At 35.3% G+C, this 18,968-nt stretch overlaps 1 protein-coding gene across 7 annotated transcripts in view; it reads right to left on the reverse strand.

Annotated features, from left to right (window-relative positions):
* Positions 1-18,968, reverse strand: part of ralgapa2 (Ral GTPase activating protein catalytic subunit alpha 2) — a 102,616-nt gene that overhangs the window by 52,545 nt on the left and 31,103 nt on the right. For 4 of the 7 annotated variants that reach the window (XM_055038879.1, XM_055038878.1, XM_055038882.1 and 1 more), the window contains exons 16-26: positions 17,928-18,107; positions 13,779-13,925; positions 12,986-13,108; positions 12,254-12,324; positions 12,042-12,132; positions 11,710-11,883; positions 11,180-11,350; positions 9,695-9,888; positions 9,446-9,544; positions 8,520-8,675; positions 3,237-3,365 (exon numbers count right to left, since the gene is read on the reverse strand). In XM_055038879.1, coding sequence (XP_054894854.1) covers positions 3,237-3,365; positions 8,520-8,675; positions 9,446-9,544; positions 9,695-9,888; positions 11,180-11,350; positions 11,710-11,883; positions 12,042-12,132; positions 12,254-12,324; positions 12,986-13,108; positions 13,779-13,925; positions 17,928-18,107 — 1,535 coding nt within the window. The remainder of the gene's footprint in view (positions 1-3,236; positions 3,366-8,519; positions 8,676-9,445; positions 9,545-9,694; positions 9,889-11,179; positions 11,351-11,709; positions 11,884-12,041; positions 12,133-12,253; positions 12,325-12,985; positions 13,109-13,778; positions 13,926-17,927; positions 18,108-18,968) is intronic. The other 3 variants (XM_055038883.1, XM_055038881.1, XM_055038884.1) reach the window with 2 other exon arrangements.

The following is an 18,968-nucleotide window of genomic DNA, read 5'->3' on the forward strand; positions in this document are numbered from 1 at the left end:
CATTGGGAAAAACAATTCAATATCTCTACCATACTAACCCTAATCCACATAGACATCAGTGGATTAGGCAAAAATTACGTCTTACTTTAGTGTGATGTAGTTCTGACCCACACTTCACTTCTGACTGGTTGCTCTATCCAATGCAACAACTATTGCTTGAGAAGACTTGAAGAATTTAAAGAGTCCACTTTCTTGTCAATTTTAAGATCTGGTTGAGATAAATTATGTTATCATTCTTATACATTGTATTTAATCTGTTTTGTAATAACAAGGGTTTCTTATGTATTGGACATATACTCAGTGACACTTGGGTTTTCTTTTGATTCTTTCCCCCATCCCAACAGTGATTCAAAGACATCTGAAAGCCCAGAGCGAGAAAAGGCAGAACATCTGACTGCTTTGCAGCAAACAGTGGTTGACCGAAGACTTGACCACCTCTGAAGCCAAGAGAGATGGCGCTTGCGGCCACAAGAGCAGAAATGCAAAAAGAGTTTTGGGGCTAATAAAGGTGTTTTTTCTTACATTATTGTGGGTATTAAAATATAGAACTGAGATTCCAAAAATCTCCTCATTCTAGACTTCTAAGAGATTGAACTACATGGCATCAAAAATATGTAAATTAAGATAATATTATTAACTTTAAATTTTCTACCTTTACAATTACAAAATACCACCACCACTCTCCATGAGCATTTTGATCTTGAAAAGAATATTATTTCCTACCAAGTATTGCCGCCAAATAGTCATTTATGACTGTAATATTGCATACACACTGATATATAAATATAGTTGTGCTTCATTATGTTGTGCAGCACTAACCAGTTTGATTTGTGTTATTTTCAAAATTAAATTCCTAGTTTAGTATTTACTTGCTTTTATTTCTTTGTTAGTCTTTATATTGGTTTGTTTTTGTGTATTGTAAGCTTATTATTTCCATAGTATAAATAGATGTTGGTTTAATAATAGCATTCGTCACACCACTGACTCCCTGACTCAAAGTTATAAATATCATATAAATTAGTAATATTTCTCAAAATTATTACTAATCTTGAGAAATATAAAGAAATATCCTTGGATTACCTTTCAATGTAACCGATTGCTCATTGAAAAGTTACAAAAATTAGTATTTACATGGGGTTTGACAGCAGAGGCTGATTTAGGAACATCAATATAGTTTCAAGTATCTCAATATTTCTGCAGGACAGTATTGTTTTTGCAACCTTTTCTGATAATTGTTTCAAATATTGTCAGAAATTATATCATGTCTGTTTACACAACATCACATGACTTTCCTAGCTCTGTTTGAAGTAATAAAAATGGTGTACATTATCTCATGGACCATTAAACATAATAGCGGGTGAGTTTACCATGGAGAATATAACAACCATGTGTGCTTAGTCATTTATTTTATTAACAATGTATCATTAATCAGAAGCATTTGTTCAGTTTCTAATAAAGTACAGTTTTTGTCACAAATACAGTCATCATGAGCTAAGATTTTTTTACATTTTGATTTAGTTTCCAAAGACAGTAGAACAACCTTGTTCCATTTTTTTAGTAAATCACAGGAAAGTAATTTATGGTTATAAATTCTGCCATTGTTGCTCACTCCAACATTGAGGCACAATAAGAAGAATGCTGGAAGGTTTTTCCGAAATTACATTCTTCAGTTTTGTCCGAGTCATACAAATGACAGACATTTCAAGCATTTCTTATATCTCCCCCTAAATGCTTTTTTTTTTTTTACGCTACCAGTAGATTTGGAAAAAAAGAAGAAAAAAAAAAAGACAAAACCAGTAAAAACAGTGTGTAAAGGGAATCAACCAATTTACACACTTTCAAAATGTGTTCAATTAATAAAAAGCAATAATCCATTCACCTCAGATCTGTTATTTTTCTTGAACAGCTCATTGAAAGAGTGAGTTGAATGTGGTCTGTCTAGCATTCAACATTAACCTTGATCTCATTTAATTCGGACACTGAATTCCAATTCACATTCAGAAATATAGAAAATTAAATCAACACAATCAAACCATACAGCAAAACAACATTAGGCCCTACTTATTCCAATTTGAATTAGTTATAAAACAATGTGGCCAAATTTGGTTTATGATGTTAATTAGTGAAAAACAAAATCATGAAATAAAGCGCAGCCGTTAACTGCAATGAGTTTTTAATTTTCAATACAGTCTTGCTCTGATGCATGTATGTGGCAGTTGGGGGGAGGAATGTTTATCCAACAAAGAAATCTCCAGTAGATCATCAGAAGACCAAAGCATATTTACTAGTAGGGCAAATTATATTATTTAAACTAAATACCCTTTCCAGAGAAAAATGAGGATAGCTCAGAGGGTGAAATTTCTGGAGCTATAGAATATTTTACTCAAGCATGTTGTGGTTTATGTTTATGGATTACAGTCCTGCTCTGTAAATAATCTACAGTGCAAGAACTAAACTAGTACACCATAAATGTAAATAAATTTTAAAACGTCACATCATAGATAAAAATAATAATCTACAGTAGGATTAGCATAACTTCCAGACAATTGAATACAATTTAATACAAGCTGCATTCACAAATTTGGAAAAGAAAAAAAATTACATTTGTTGAGTGCATATTGCTAAAAGTATACATGGTGTGCATAAAAAATCTTTAAAAATGTTTTGTCTTTTATTTTTTTCCCCCCATTTCTCGGTTGCAAAAATTCCCCTTTTATTTTTCTGAAAATTGCAAGACAAAAGAAAAAAGATATTTTGTGTCAAAACATTCTGTATATATATATATATATATATATATATATATATATATATATATATATATATATATATATATATATATATATATATATACTTGTATGAGTCTCACATATATGAGGGCTCACATATATCATTTAACTTATTATTAAAAAATATATATTGATAAATTAGTTAATCAAATGGAAACCGGTTTTCAAATATTTTTTTCAAAATCTAGATTTTTACCAGTTGTACTATTGACAATCGACATAAGCTCTCGCTATTATGCTTTTCTATTTCAAAAATAGGATCTCAAGACCCAACTCTTGATATTTCACTTATCCCAACTTTGGACACTAGAGATAAAGACAATTATTGACTTTCAGATGCAATTTATATACATAGATGTGTGTAAGAACTTTGATTGAATCCATATTTTGGTGCACCATTAATTCCAGACTGATACTCAAAGTAAATCTGAATGTAAAACTTATTTGTACCTCTTTGGAGTCAGAAGAAAGAACACGGGCAGCAGCTGTGATAAAATCTCCAAGCAGCATTGTGAAACCTGGTAGACCGAGGAAGAAGAAGCGGGGCGAGCAGGAGCGGACGATGGTATTCAAAACGTCCTAAAGAAGTGAATGGACACAAACAAATGAATAATACTATTTAAATTTTATAGTGACAGATTTTTGACCATGATCTTGGAACAAACTGACAATTTTACCAATCTAGATTTAAGTTTTCTGCAGGCCCCAAGTTTTGAAGAAAGAGGAACTAATCTTTCCTTAACAGATGAAAAGACGCAACATGGTGAAAGCTTCTCACTACAAATGGTGGGCTGGTCATTTAGAGCAAGACGATTAAAGTTAAAGATTCAAGAGTAAAAGACAATACGGAAGGGGGGGAAAGAAAGACAGACGAGAGGCAGCAGATGGATTGTTCACAGTGGATAAGAGGGAGGACAAAAGACTTCAACTTTCATGAGTCATATGTAGGTACACACACCAGCAAACCTGTAATTAAAGCCAGAGACAAGGTATTGTTTTGAGGCGGTACAGCGGCTCAGTGGCAGATGGGTACTCTTTCAACACCAACATATGCTGTGCAGCAGAGGGTTACACACAAACCTCTTAAATGTGTACAGTATAAAACCAACCGCACATACAAAGGCCATTCAGATGTTGAAGGTTTTACACCAAACTGAAAATACTTGTATATACACAACATATACACAAAATGGTATAAGAATTTGCTTCTCAACAAGAGCAAAATTACTCTCTCTTATCTGCGAATATGTGTGTACAAAGCCAAGGTCCAGCTCAGAAACACCTGCCTTCATGGCTATAAACCTGAGCAAATCCGACAGTTCAAACATTAGCCTGTTTTTACCTGAGCCGAGGGCCACCTTAACAAAACACATGCATACAATTGCAGCATCAGAGACACACAAACACACTGTGCCACCTATGTATTTGTGACATAAGTAACCCCAAACCCTCAGTAAACAGCTATGCAGGTGAACAAAAGGAAAACAGAATAAACACAGACATAAAAAGCAGGAAGTCAAACCAACATCAGTGCTGCATGCGGAAAATTGGTGGGAAGAGCTTTAGAGCTGAGGGGCCAATTTTACCCTCATTTTGTTGGTAATTGACCTCTGAAGCATAATGTGCAGTGCAGTCAGAGGTAATTAGCAGGCAACAAACTGTTTCTTGATTGCCTGAAATAAGCATTTTAGAGGAAGCTACAAATGCAGACGGCAAAGTGCTTTCGATTGTGTGTGTGAGCAGAGGGGACCTGATTTCAGGTGTGAGTAAAGAAATCAGCTTTGAGGAAAGTGGAGCTGTGTTGGCAGTAGGGATGGCCGACTGCATCAACAAAAGGTGCATTAACGTCAACACTGAACAGAATTACCACAGGATTTTTTTTTCCTATAAATGTGGCCTCATCCTCAGGAAAGAATGCACTGCGCCTGGCCCAGGGTGACAGGGTTCATTCTGGCATTTTATCACACCATAAAGTATCAAAAAACCTTCACAATTATAAGAGGAAACATTTGATTTCAAAAATTTTATAAAGAAATATCAACAGAGTTCACAGTTCAGAGATTGACAGAAGATTTTGTGAAAAAGTTTGAATTAATCTTAGCTGAAAAAAAAATATATATATACATATATATAAAGCAATTTAAAGGTTTTGATAAACTTCAGTTATGAAAAATAAGCAAGTTAGTTTTAAACGTTATTTGCTCAATGAAATGTCTCACTTATTCAGTAACAAATAAGTCAAAAACAAACACCAAAAATATATATAAAAAATATTTGTGGACTTGTCAAGGTGTGCATCAGCCCTGGTGTGTCATTTAATTGTGTTAAAGTAATCTAACGTTTACCTCTGACATGACTACTTGGTGTCCTAATCAGACTTTTATGAACTTTTAACCCCAATTTCTTAGCCACACAGAACAGTAAACTGATGGAAATATGTTTCTGAATTTATTATATCAAATTTACATAAATATCACACAAATGGGTGAAAAAACTAGACATGTACAAAATTTATACGAACCTTTGTGAAATTTACCAATTTAATAAAATCTGAACATATTTACAAATTTTGAGACCAACTTTTTAAACCTTGCAGAAAGTCTTAGAAATGTGTCTAGTTGCTTCACGAGTGCTTCAGGTCCCAATAATTGAATTTTTAATTAATTGGTAAAGTTTTCTAAACTCTGCAATTGATGACTGTTGTGGGATGCACTTTTTTTTTTTTTTACCAAATCAGAGCCTATTTATGAGTGAATGAGCTGCAAAAATTTATTCTTCTTCATGTAGTTTAGTTTGTAGGCCAAATTAATTGTTTTTGTTTACCTTCTTACACAGACATTTATAGTAAAAAATGTAAAACAGGTTGTGTTCGAGGGCCAATCATAATGAAGAAGCAGGAAGAAAGCTGGTTATGGGTAAGTAAAAAGGCAAGTTGCCATACTTATCCATATCACAACCAAATAAGATAATTATAAATGACTTTCTCATTGTGATCTTTGTTGTATTAAACACGACAAGTGTCACCTCCAGAACATTTAATCTGTGAAATGTAAGGATCCTGACTATTACTAATCCTATTCGCATAAAATGATTTGCAAAGCTTAAAATGATTTAGTCCAGGAGGTAAATATAGTTAGTCCAATTTAACTATCTAAATGTGTCATCATATAAAACGTCCTGCAATTTAAGAATCTAAACAGATTCTTTAAATTCAAAAACACAATCCTGGGAATCTGAGTAGGATGATAAATTTTCGTAATTAACATTATATATTTAATGTGGTTGTTTATTTCTAATAAATGAATGACCAGGAGATACTTTTAGAGGTGAACATTTTATATAAGGAATTAATGTTTGTTTCCAATCTTCAGCTTTTGACAGAAAGTGATAACCCAAAAACAGCACTTCTGAATATTTGTTAGAGAAGTGGGCTGCACAAGGTGAGAAAGAGCAACAGGCACATACACACAAAGTAATTTTCCTGATGTTCACAATAAAGCATCCAGTTTCTGAGGTATGGAGATGCTTCTGTAATATTTGTCTGCATATGATTCAGTTGAATCGCTCATTAATAGTTTAATTATTAATGAAGTATGTCAAAAACCTAGAGTAAAGATGCAAACACTAAGCAACAACAGAAGTTGAGTGCGACTGATGTTTTTTTTTCCTCTTCGTGACGCAGTTATTGATTAATGTGTTAAATGTTCATTCATACTGACAGATGTAAACCAAGGATTAAACATTACATCAGCAACTGCAGGGAAAAGCACTTTATACAACAAGCTCCAAATCTTTGAAATTAGAAAGCCTATTTGCCATCATCCTAATCTTTAGCTCCATCCACAGATTCAAATCTGGAATCTAGCTATTCTCCTCTTTAACATACATGTTGGTCAAATCAAAAGAACAGTTTCTAATCTATCAGCTATATAAATAAGTTTGTACTTAAGCGTTATGCATGTTTTAGAATATGTGTTTTGGAGTAGCATACTAAGGCTGTAATGCATAAACCTCGGTTGTGGCAAAATATCTGTTATTGTCAGGAAAAAAAAAGAATAGGAGAGACTGTGGCATGCTGCATGCCATTATTGAAGTGAAGTGTGATACTGATGAAATGTATTGTTATTTTTCAGCTTTTTGAAGTTAAACAGGTTTCCAATCACTTACGTGGAACTGATTCTATTAATTTTAATTAGGCACTGGACCCAAATGGCCTGGATCAGTATTGAGGATAAAGAGTCCTGATCTGGGACACTCCTGTTGTTTCAATAACTAAATGTCACAAAAATACGTTGATAACCATTTAACTCTAGATTGCCTAGCTTTTAGAAAGACTGTTATTGATCGATTACTGCTATTGTGCTGCCATCTTGCCATTGAGACCAGTGACCAGTAAGTGACAAGGAACCAGGACAATAGCTCTGACCTTGGCACTCTGTCAGTTGGAGGAAGAATCCTACTAACAGAAGAGTGGCTGACTTAAACAAAAATTAACCACAAAAAAGACTATTTAGGTAAACTGTCAACTTTAGGCAGAAATAAGGACATGGAAATATTTGGGATCTCTTGCTCAGTTTGTTTCAACAGATGACAACTTTAGTTACTTAGGTTATGTGTAAACATATGTGTTATAAAATTAACTTGTTTGATTTGAAAGGGTTGTTTTTGTAAAAAAAATAAAATAAATAAATAAATGTTTGGGTTTTTTTTTGGGTTGCAGAGGGGCTTGGGGGTGGAGGCAAAAAGGAAGGAGGTGGGGGAGAATAAGAGCCACTTTCTTATGTTAAGCAGGCGTGCGGCTGTCCTCTATTGTGTGGCGTGAGGACTCTTTTCACTGGCCAATTTGAGCATGCTTCAGTGGCCAGCCTGGCTCTGGCCCCCTAACGCATTATACAGAGCCACAACAAAAGCTGGAGAATGCTGCCTGGTCTCGCAGTGCGCCGAGCCCCCCTCATTGCTCTACTCTCCACTGCGTTCCCCAGGCTCCCCTCCCGCTCCTTCACACACACAGGCAGGCCGGGCCGCTCTAACTCTGGGCCCCCGGCCGACGTGTCAGTCTAACGGAGCGCGACAGACGTCAATCCTTAATTAATCACGTATACACGGCAGGGGCTCAAAACATTATTTAACGACATGGAAAACATTCTAATAAGCTTGTCGCACTGCCAAGGCGCAATAGAAACCCAGCCAAGAGGGCATATATGCATATATATTCACACACACATTTGTATCCAAAACACCCCTTGCTCACCCAGACTTTTTTATCCCCATCTCTTTGTTTTGGGGAACTCTATTCATCTCCACTCATCTTTGTCTAGGACCAAAGGAGCTACGCCAGATTTGAATACAAGAAAGGGTGTGGCGAGAAAAGGAGGAAGATGCCAAAACACAGCAGTGCTTCTCAACACCACCGGTTGGCAGGCAGAATGAGCCTCTATTTTAAAACTGTAGTGTATTTATAGTTTATGGTTTTACCTAGGTTGAGTCTATCCTACCTTTAATTTGACCATGCTTATTTCAAAGTTGACATATGAGGGGCACAGGAAATGTCTCAGAAACTAGCTGAATAAAAATGAAAATTGCAAACACATTAAAAAGTAAACTGAAATTAGCTAATTCTGAGAAAGTTCTTGAGCGCATCTTAGTTTGACGCGCCATCTACGGGTGATGAAAGAACATCTTTTATTTAAGAAGAAACCTGATGATGAGTAAAGAGCCATCTGCTGGTTGTACCTGGTCATCGCTGGTGAAGCCCTTGTGCATGACGTGGTACAGGTGCACCAGGAAGTCACTGTTGGGGAGAACGTCTTGCTGTCTGGTCATCATCTCACAGATGAGCTTGTATGCCTGCAGTTTGCCAGCCTTGTATTCTGCTTGGAGCATGGTTGCCTGTGGACAACAGAAAAGCAGAGTGGTCAGCAATTTTATGACGAGCTGTATAATGCGTTAGGGGGCCAGAGTTTTTGTCATCTTAAATCTGCATTAGGTTTTTCTAACTGCTTAAAACTTAAACAATCAAGAGAGAAGGTGCAAACTATAATTTTTACATATATGACATGCTGTTTTGGGGAATTAAGTGAATACGATTTAAAAATAAACAATTTGCTCTAATCAAGGACATGTTGCTTCTGCCACATTAAAACTATATAAGAATAATAATAAAAATTTAAATGATAGTAAATCAGTTGTAATTGTTCTGCAATACTATTGTTAATGTCATTTTAGAGAAGAAATATGACGTGGGATGATCAAATGATGCTACTGTAAAATAACATAATGTGGAATATTTACATATTAGAGGTTAATCATTATCAAACACTTTCTTCTATGTTAAAAATATAATTATCTGCAACACTGGAGCTTAGTGCAAAGCCTAAGAACTAATTTTAATGTATGTTATTAGGACTTTATGTCATAAATCAACATAAGGTTTTCACTGTACACATGGTTTTGAAATGTATTCAAATTTCTCTCGCATTTTTAGCCCTCTTTACTTCTTATGTGATCTTCTTCTCAAATAAAAAAGCAGTAACATTTTGAAACAACCCAGGAGAAGATGTCTGAATTTCATACAAGATAAGATGTTGCTGGTATCATTACTTATACGACGCATGCAAATGCCCTGCATGCCGTTTGTTGTGTCCATGCCTTGTTCCTACCCTGAAGAGCCATGATGATAGCATTCGAAGAGGAGGGATGAACACAGGCTGGGGAGGAGAGGACTGGTTATCCACGCTGATCCCAAGATTGTCCCGGATCTGTGATCGCACATTTAAATGAAATCACCACATCTTCATCAATGCATTTTTGCATGACTGTTTAAAGAACATTATATTTTCAAAATAAGAGTTGTGAAATCTTAGTGACATTAATGGCAGTGTGGTCTGTTTTTTTTTTTTTTTTTTTACCTTGGCCAGCTTGTGCCAGAGATCATAGAGATAGGAGAAAACCTTGGCATGAATCTTAGGGCATCGTATGTTATTGACATCTCCCAAAATGCCCAAAATCCTTCTCCACAGGACAAAAGCTGAATCAGGATGCCAACCAGTCAGCGTCCCTCCAGCGATGATACTGACATCATCGGCAAGACACTCACTGCTGTCTGCAGGATCAGAGACAGTTTTTGTTTGAATGCAATACAGATTACAAAACAAGGCAAAATTTATTTGTAAGGAAATTGGATTTAGTCAACATGTGCTGAATAATTTTCTGAAATAATTCTAAATACTTGAAGACAGGAATGAAAAGACAAAATTCAAAACTTATTTAGCAACTGTTGACTGAATCTCACAAAGTATCTGTGCTTTTGTCCCAAATGCATTCGACCTGTACCATTTAGCTGTACATGAATAATAGGCCTCAATACTTTGGGGAAAAAGGCACACAACACATGCATCATCTCATTGAAGTATGGGAGAACAGTGCCACCGAGTGGGCAGAAATAGAAATGCAGGTAAGAGGGAGCAGAGGCCAGGAATGGACTTTCTTGTTAAGTTGTGATATCTTTGTTGAGAAAAGAAAATGTTCCCCAAAAAACATTTAAATTATATTCAGTTCAAAGGTCTGAATATAATGTAATAAAAAAAAAGGGAAAAATAATTTGATGCTCAGTATGTGCATATCTATCAATGTCAAAAGGAACAAAATGAGTACCAAACTGAAAGATGTCGCTATAATGCCTTGCAAAAGTGCTCATACTAATGAACCTTTTTCACAATGTGTCGTGTTACAACTGAAAGGTTCAATGCATCTGGGTTCTATGTGAAATATTACGTTAAGTACTGTATTATCTTCAAGTGGAAGAAAAACTATTTTTCAAACTTTAATACGAATACAAATCTGAAAAATGAGCTGAACTGTAGAGGGAATTAATAACAAGCAGCCAAAAAGCCCGCAGTAACTTTGGAGGAGCTGCAGTGATCCCAAACTTTCAAAACAGCCACTTCTCTTTATGAGCTTTATAAATCTGGCTTTATTAAAAATTGAAAGTAGAACGCAATTGTTGAAAGAAAGTCTTAGCAGTCCTGTTTTCAGTCTGACAGAAGTGATGTAGAAGACAGCAAACAAGCAGAAGTTTTGATCTACCCAGATGAGAAAGAAATGCAGATGTTCTAAGTACAAAGAACTTTCCAGATTTGTATTGTTTGTATTGGTCTATCACAAAAAAAAATAATAAATCAATTACACTTAAATTCTGGTTGTACCTTGGCAGAATTTGAACATGTTTATTATTTTGCAAGTCACTGTGATTAAGAAAAGAAGATCCATCTCAGCTGAGGGAGGATGAAAATAGACACATGAAACAGAATTTGTTGATGCAAGAACCAGGTGGAAAAAGTAGAAGAAAAGTTAATGGTATCTTTGATTGATAAATAACAGCTAGGCAGCGGTACCCAAGTGGTGTGGCATGTGCAAGACAGACTGATGCATGGTGTCATCCAGGGGACAGTCCCGCGGGCACTCTGTGTGCACCAGCAGGGCTGGTGAAGAGGGGGGGTTCTGGGGGTAGTGGTAATTGTGGTGGTAGGGAGGAGCAAAGTGGGGAAGGAGAGCACACTCAGGACCTAAAAACAACAATGGAAAAGGGATAAAAACTGGCTTTGAGGTTGAGGGAGCACAAAGACACACGGATCACAATACAAGGAACAGAAAAATTAAACTCAAACGGTGGGATGTGAGGAGACAACAACACATTTTCTCCCAAAACAATGTTAGGAGTAAAATAAAAATCTGACCAAGATGAAGACCTACAAGTACTTGGAAACGGACTCAAGCTTAGGTACAGTGAGGTACACCTAAGCTTTTAATGTAAAGCTATCCTGTGTTTCTGTTATTTAATATTTCACATCGTTAAAATCTGACATCTAAAGTGAACATTTTTAATCTTCAGGAGTATGTGTTAACTGCCTTTCCCTGGCCTTACCTGCCAGAGCATCATTGTGGCTGAGCAGCAAACTCCCTTGGTTCTGGGGGTCAGCCGTAACGTCCATGTGAGCCGACTGCGTGGACTGAGTGTCGGCCTCCTCATCAAATGTTTGCCACGTAACTTCAGCCTCATTGAGGTAACCGTTGGATGTCTCGCTACTCACACTTTCACCTGTTTAAAGAAGAGAAGATGTGCTTTTTATAGTCGAGTCATGCGAGCACAATGTAATTTTTAGAAAACATGCTCTTTATGGACACGTATAATCAACTGGAGCTAAACAGCTAACACATAGGTAATTCAAATTACACAACCGGTAGGTAATTTCTCACTTTTATCTCGAAGTTTGTGTCTTGTGTAGGTTGGGGGTCCGTCAGTGCTTGACTCTGTCTCAGCTGGACTGCTGCTCCGTCGGATAAATATCTAGATGTGAAGTAACAAATTAAAAAACAATAAACAAAATAAAAAAATAAAAAAAAATTAAAAAAATTAGGACACACAGTTAATACTTAATTATATAATAGTACAAGTTTAATGTACATACCACTGGTGGCTCATTGCTCTCAGTCCTGCCCTCTGAACCACAAGAAGTGGGGGAGTAGTCTCTCTTCTGGGCTGTGAAAAAAAAAAAAGTTATTTTATTTAAACAGAGAGCATGAACAGCTCTCTATTAAATGCTTTTAAATACAAATTTTCCTTAAATTATGACCACAAATACATCTATGTAAATTAAAATGTTATTGAAATGTTTTAGTTTGTAGCTCAATTGAAAAAATGGAACTTGTGATATAGAGGAGATTTGGTATATGGACATACTTCTAAAAGGTTGAACTTATATGTATAATTTTTTGTTTTTTCAATTGGTCTCATGTAATGTTCACATTTTCTGAGAAATTCAATTTTGTGTTTTTTTTTTTTAACTGAAAGCCATATTGTTCAAAGTAAAAGAAATAAATGCATAAAATGTGTATAAAAAATCACTTTATGAATTGCATTATTGAAATAAATACAGATTTAATTCTAGTCTTCATTAAATAGGATTCTCTTAACAGGGGTTTAATTGTGACACATCATATTGTTATACCATTGTAATATGGACATAATGACATTTTGTCATATAAAATTACAACAAAAAAGTAATTAGCATACAGGCAACTCCACTCATGAATGACTGATGACGGTTCAGTTGAATAGTGTCTTCACAATTTAAGTTATGAATGAGAATGAGGATATAAGTAAAATAGAGCGAATATTTTTTGTTGTTGTTGTTCAATACCTGGTAAAGTGTCAGACAGCTGCTGGGTGATGTCTGATGTGCTGCTGCTCCGCTGCAGAGGACTCTCCCTGCCCCCCATCTCTTCTTCTCCTCCACATTCTGAGAGCTGACATTCTTCCACATCTGGAGGGGGAAAAATAAAAAAAAGGTCAGTTTGTGTCACTACATCATCTGAAAATAAAATTAAAAGTATAAAAGTATAATTGCATTATTTCCAAGGAGATGAAGAAATGTTCATGATGCAGAACAGACTGTTATGAAGACATGGAGGAAAACATCACATGCAGACATGCATTAGTAATAACTAATGAGATGCTTTTGTTACAGACTGCAATTTTGCAATAAAGGGAGTTCAGTACATAAGGAACTATTTTTAAAAATAAAACCAGGGTTCCTACAGCTTTTTCATGATGAAATTTGCCCATTTTTACAACAAATACAAATGCTTACTGAAAAATGTTTGCCATATAACTTCAAAAATTGCCACGGAAATGCTTAAATGTGAAATCTGAAAAAAATGGATGGACGGATGGATCGATAGTTTCTCAACAATGTAACTAGAAGTAAAGTGTAAGAATATTTTTCTAGGCTCTTTCTTCATTTTTCATAGCTATTCTCCCTGGAAAAATAATAATATCTAATCTAATCCAAGCTTCCCCCATTTTCATACAGCACAGGTCAGGTAATACGGTCATAAACACTATTAACTGTCAAAATATGTTAGAGATGGATGAGAATGCAGGGCGGAGGTCACAAACACACAAATACATGCGGCTCTCGCAGTGCACGTTACCTGAGAGTCTATGAGAGCAAGCAGAATTACCAGAAGAGATACCAGGCAAGAAAGAGCTCACAGTGTGGAGCAGCATAGGAACACTTTTAGTAGTGGGCAAAGCCTCGTAAAGATGGACACAGTTGCTGATGGACTGGCTTCGCTTAGCTTCCATCAGGAAAAGATAGAGAGGGAAGAAAACAGATAGTGGAAACAGCAGAAAGGCAAAGGCAAGAAGACAGAATTCAATAAAACAGTCACTTCTAATGATGTTTTTTTTTTTTAAATCACATAAGTAATTTACATCACGCAGACATAAGACGTTTTCCCGTGATGCCATTTAAATACATCAGAAAGACAAACTAACTGTAGTTTGTAGTTCTGTGTGGGTTTTACCATATAACACCCAGAAAAAAGGAGATGCGATCAATAGAAAATACAACTACTCTAACTCATAACAGCTGAGAGTATTTTATCACAGCCAAACACAAAATAGCTACACATAACTTCTCACATAATTAAGGAAGTTATTTGAGGAAAAAAAGTGTCACATTAAGCAGGAACAATTGAGCAAGTTTTCCTCTTGGAATGGGAAAAAAAACACAAAACTTAAGTAGAAAACTAAATAAATTAAGCAAGTGAAATTAAGCAACTTAAAACTATATTTTGAAGGAATATTAAATATTGGTAATTGCTGAACATCTATCTTGATATTGCTCAAGATAGATGTAACATCTCTTGCAAGAAATAAAGTGCAAAAACATTAAGGTTACAAATTAAAAAGAACAAAGTTTGCACAAATACTGCAAGAGCAAATTCAATATATGCAAATTACAGTCATTTTTGATTCTTTACAAAATTGTAAGGATCACACATGCATATGACTCAGAATGTACTGAGACACCAAATAACTCAAGCTGTAACTTAACGTTAGGATGAAAAGCAAATATTATGGACATCCCATCATCATGCGATTACAGAAGTGGTTATTTTGTGACAACTTGATAAAGGTTACTCCACTACATTGTGTCTGTATGCTTTGATATGCATGTGAAAAGTGGAAGCAGCAATTAGCAAGCACCTATGAGTCTGCTGAGATTACTGTATGAACTACTTCCCAGTACAATGTCCCTAAGAATGGTTTAAATGAGATAATGCAGAGGGATTGTTATGAAGGCTGAATGTTGGGAAGAGCACAAGCTTCTTAAGGAGCCAGAAGCTAATTTCAAGAGATAAAATTACAAAGTCAAATTCCTTTTAAGTTGTGATTGACATTTAAAAATATTTTTTTATAACTGAAGGCAACATAGTTAATCAATTGTGCATTTTAGAGTTTTGCTTTCTGAACTGAAAAAAAAATATCCCTAGGCTGCACCTGTATTTATTTCATGTACTTTATACAAATACATACAAAAAAGTTATTGTATTTAACAAGTTTCTGCCCAAAATAATTAGCTGTTCACATCTAATAAAATATAAATAGGATATTGCGACCGGTTAGTAGCCTTCAAATCAAAGGCAAGAGGAAAGTTTATTCACCTGGATCTGTGTACTTGCAGACACTTAATGAGCTCTATAATTAAAGACCCTTTTTCTTCATTATAAGAAATATCTCACAATAAGACTGTACATTTGCATGTGTAAGAGCAACCAAGTTTTGACAGTTGTCAATGCTGATGCTTTACCATTGTGTCTGGATAGTACTTCAGGGTTATTCTCATAGAAAGCACTGAAAAAAGGTGCTTCTCTCATCTGCTTTCAGCACACTTTAATTATGCCTTTCAGTTAAGAGAGATACATCATATCTCCCACAGCCCACTGCTGCTTCTTGTTTTGTGCATATTAATGAGCATTAATTACACTCTTAATGAAACAATCAAAAACTCCAGTGTAATTGATGTGTGGGCTTTCTTTTGAGGAGCAAGGAGAAGGGCTGTTGCTCCTTTGAAGATCAATGTGAGAGCAATCCAATTAAGCTGAAGAAAGGAGGAGAATCTGAAGCGGTTGCTTTTAATGTCCATCTTTACTTGCATTGAGATACAAATAAACAGGCTAAAAAAATAGATGCATAAACATCTACCTAAGGGACATAATTGATTTTTCAACACATGCACATAAAAGCATACAGACACATTATCCTTTAAGCAAATAAAAAAATCCCATCCTTTCCAAACAGGCTTGTAATCTGAGAGCAAAATTGGTGGATTAAATGGAAAAAACCAACAAACAAACAAAAAAAAAACTATTTCCTTTTGATTTGACCATCTGGATTAAAACAAAACAGAAAAACATAGGAAAGCATTGCAATGTTTGACAAGTCTATCAGTTAAACATATAATTTACTTCCCACTTCTCAATCAAATAAAAGCTGCCATTACAGCAACATTGAACCCCTATTTTTGGCATGTAGTCTAGGGAATTGTTCTGTGTGCCTGCAGTTAAACTGACATGGAATATGCAGACACTGGCCAGTGACATGTCAAAGAAACAATGAGGGCCATCTGTTGGCCTCTTTGTCTACAGAATTGCATCCCACTGGCACCTGGCCCCTTTCAAAGATTTCCACATAAGATCATTATGTCTGATAAACCCTGTGCGTGGTTTTTGCTGTGCAGGCTACCCCCAAAAAACAGAAATACAATGCATTCACAAGTGAAGTTTACATACATTTCCTCACAATTGAGTGCTGGAAGCACTTATGGTAATCGCAAAAAATATAAAGTTTTTCACAATGAAGTTTAACTTTTTTTTTTTCAGATTGGAATTATTATAAAATTATACAAGATCAGAAAAGTATGAATTTATTATGAATTGTATGCAAACACACACACATGCACACACAGCAAATGCAACCATAAGTATTTAGATGATTTTCTGTCATCTGTCAAATATCAAAATAAGTTGTAAAATCCATCTCTTTATCTGTATTCCATGTGAGAAATTTACCTTGGATAGAGGGGTGACACACATCAAAGATAATAAATTGATAGATTAATTGATAAAAGAAACTATATGCCAGGAGTAAGGCTCTTGTCCAATTCTGCCTGGATTACTTTTTCACTCTTATGATAAAGAGGTAATTTAAACTGGTTCAATTCCTGCCACAAACAAAGCTCCTGTTCATTTCAACAGCTTTGAAATTTGAGCTGTTGCATAAGCTTAGTGATAGCCTGATTTATCCATATCAAAACCACTAGTTTCAATGTGGTGTTGAAATGCCATCCAAGTTTCAACTCATAAACTCACTCACTCACTCATGTTGACATCAAAAAATTTGAAGGTTGTCCACCATCTTTATCATTCCATCCAGTTTGCACAATGCTGATGGCAAAAAAAGCATGATTTTAGCACCTCTACCGTTGATAGGAGGTGCAGCATCCGTAGCTTTGTAAACTTCAAGCTGACCCCTACAAAGACACATCACTGTCACCATCACTAAAAAGCTCATTCTTTTCCTTGTCTGCCTATAAATTTTTTTTTCCCAAAAGGTCTGTCCATGTGGTTGGCAGAAAGTCTCAGTTGTGCTTCAAGCGTTTATTTTGGAGGTCAGAAATTAACTGTGAATCATCTTACTGGTATTTCATCAGTAAGATGATTCTTACTTCATCATCATAAACTTTAGATAAATAAAAAAGGGATTAAGTTTAGATATAACTTTGTGTTCTAACCAATGATGAGCTGAAACACACTTTAATACTAATTTTGGATTATAATTCCAGATTGGCTCAGACCCCAATACTAATGAAAAATACACAAGCTATGCTCAAAAGCCAAATCTTGGTCAGACCACAGCAGTACCCAGTTAGAACTGTGCTAAGGGTGTGTTATGGACAAAAAAGTACCTGGTGTCCATCATGCTAACAGACATTTATCTAAATATTAGTGGAATGTATGTGTATACTTGTGCCTGCATGCATGATTTTAATCTGTGTATTGGATAAAATGTCCATAATATCAAAAATTGTACACAAACATTTTGTGAATTATGTTGTGAGTTATGTTGTACCATCATTCCTCCCTGAGGAAAGAAACTCTTGCAAATGAATCAATATGACATTTAACAATGTTAATATGTATTTCTGGTTAGTTCTGTAAAACAGCATATATGTGGGAAAAGCTTTATAAAAGCCAGTGGTGTAGAGCTGCTAGTGGACCGTGAATCAAACTAACCGGAGGCCTTCTGTCGGACATTGTTCCGGGCTTTCTCCACACCGGGGGCTCCTGAGGTAGTGGCAGAGCGAATCCTCATGGGTTCCTGGGCTACCGGCCCACCCTGCTCTCCGTGGTTTCTCCAGCTCAGTGAGAATGAGCGTGCAACTGCAGCAGCCTTCTGGGAGTCCTGGATTACTCCTGGCATGCAAAGACAGAGTTTTAAAGGACTAAAATGCCAGTGGGCAGTTTTGCAGGAGCTATACGTATAAATTCAGATTTAGAAGAAAGGATTATCCTGACAACAAAGAGAGATATCTGCAGAATGCATAATACTACAAAGATTACAATTTCCACAAATAAAGGCTTTACAAATGTTATGTTGATTCTCCAACAGTCTTGAATTAAATCAACGTACAATGTACCAAAAATATTGTTATTGTAAATACAACTGAATTGAAGCAAAGTTTAGTTTAAAAGAGCCAAAATTATATCACTAGAAGATAAAGTTAAACATTACCTTGCAAGCGTATTTCACTTAATGTTTTTCATATTTTGTCACATAAACGTTAGGGTATTTTAGAAATAAATGCTAAACAAATTCAAAGTAGTTCATAACAATGAAGTGTGTACAAGAATTATTTATAAAAAATGATTGATTTTTCAAATTTTTATTTTTTATTTTTACTTGTTCCATGAGAGCATCAATAAATATTACATTTGAAAATATTATTAAATTCAGTTACTGGGTGCTGCTTAGAGATATAAATTACACTTTTTTAAGTAACTGGGTTCTGAAGAAGTCTATTTTAAATGTGGATATTTTTCAAGCACAGTATTTGTGTTTGTGGAGCTATGAAGGCTATGCCATGCAATCACAGCCATACATTTCTTAAAACAAATTAATTTATTATAATTTTTATTATCACAATAGTACCACAAAATATTGTGTCCATAACATCCATCCCTAATTTTTAACTCAAGTCTTTCAAGGCTTATTTCTACCAGCTTAGACACTGATTTTTTTCTCCAATTAACCCTGAGCAGTTTCTCTGCTTCCAC

The sequence above is a fragment of the Poeciliopsis prolifica genome, unplaced genomic scaffold (assembly GCF_027474105.1).
Source record: "Poeciliopsis prolifica strain line A6 unplaced genomic scaffold, Auburn_PproV2 SCAFFOLD013, whole genome shotgun sequence".
In the NCBI taxonomy this organism is placed as follows: domain Eukaryota; kingdom Metazoa; phylum Chordata; class Actinopteri; order Cyprinodontiformes; family Poeciliidae; genus Poeciliopsis; species Poeciliopsis prolifica.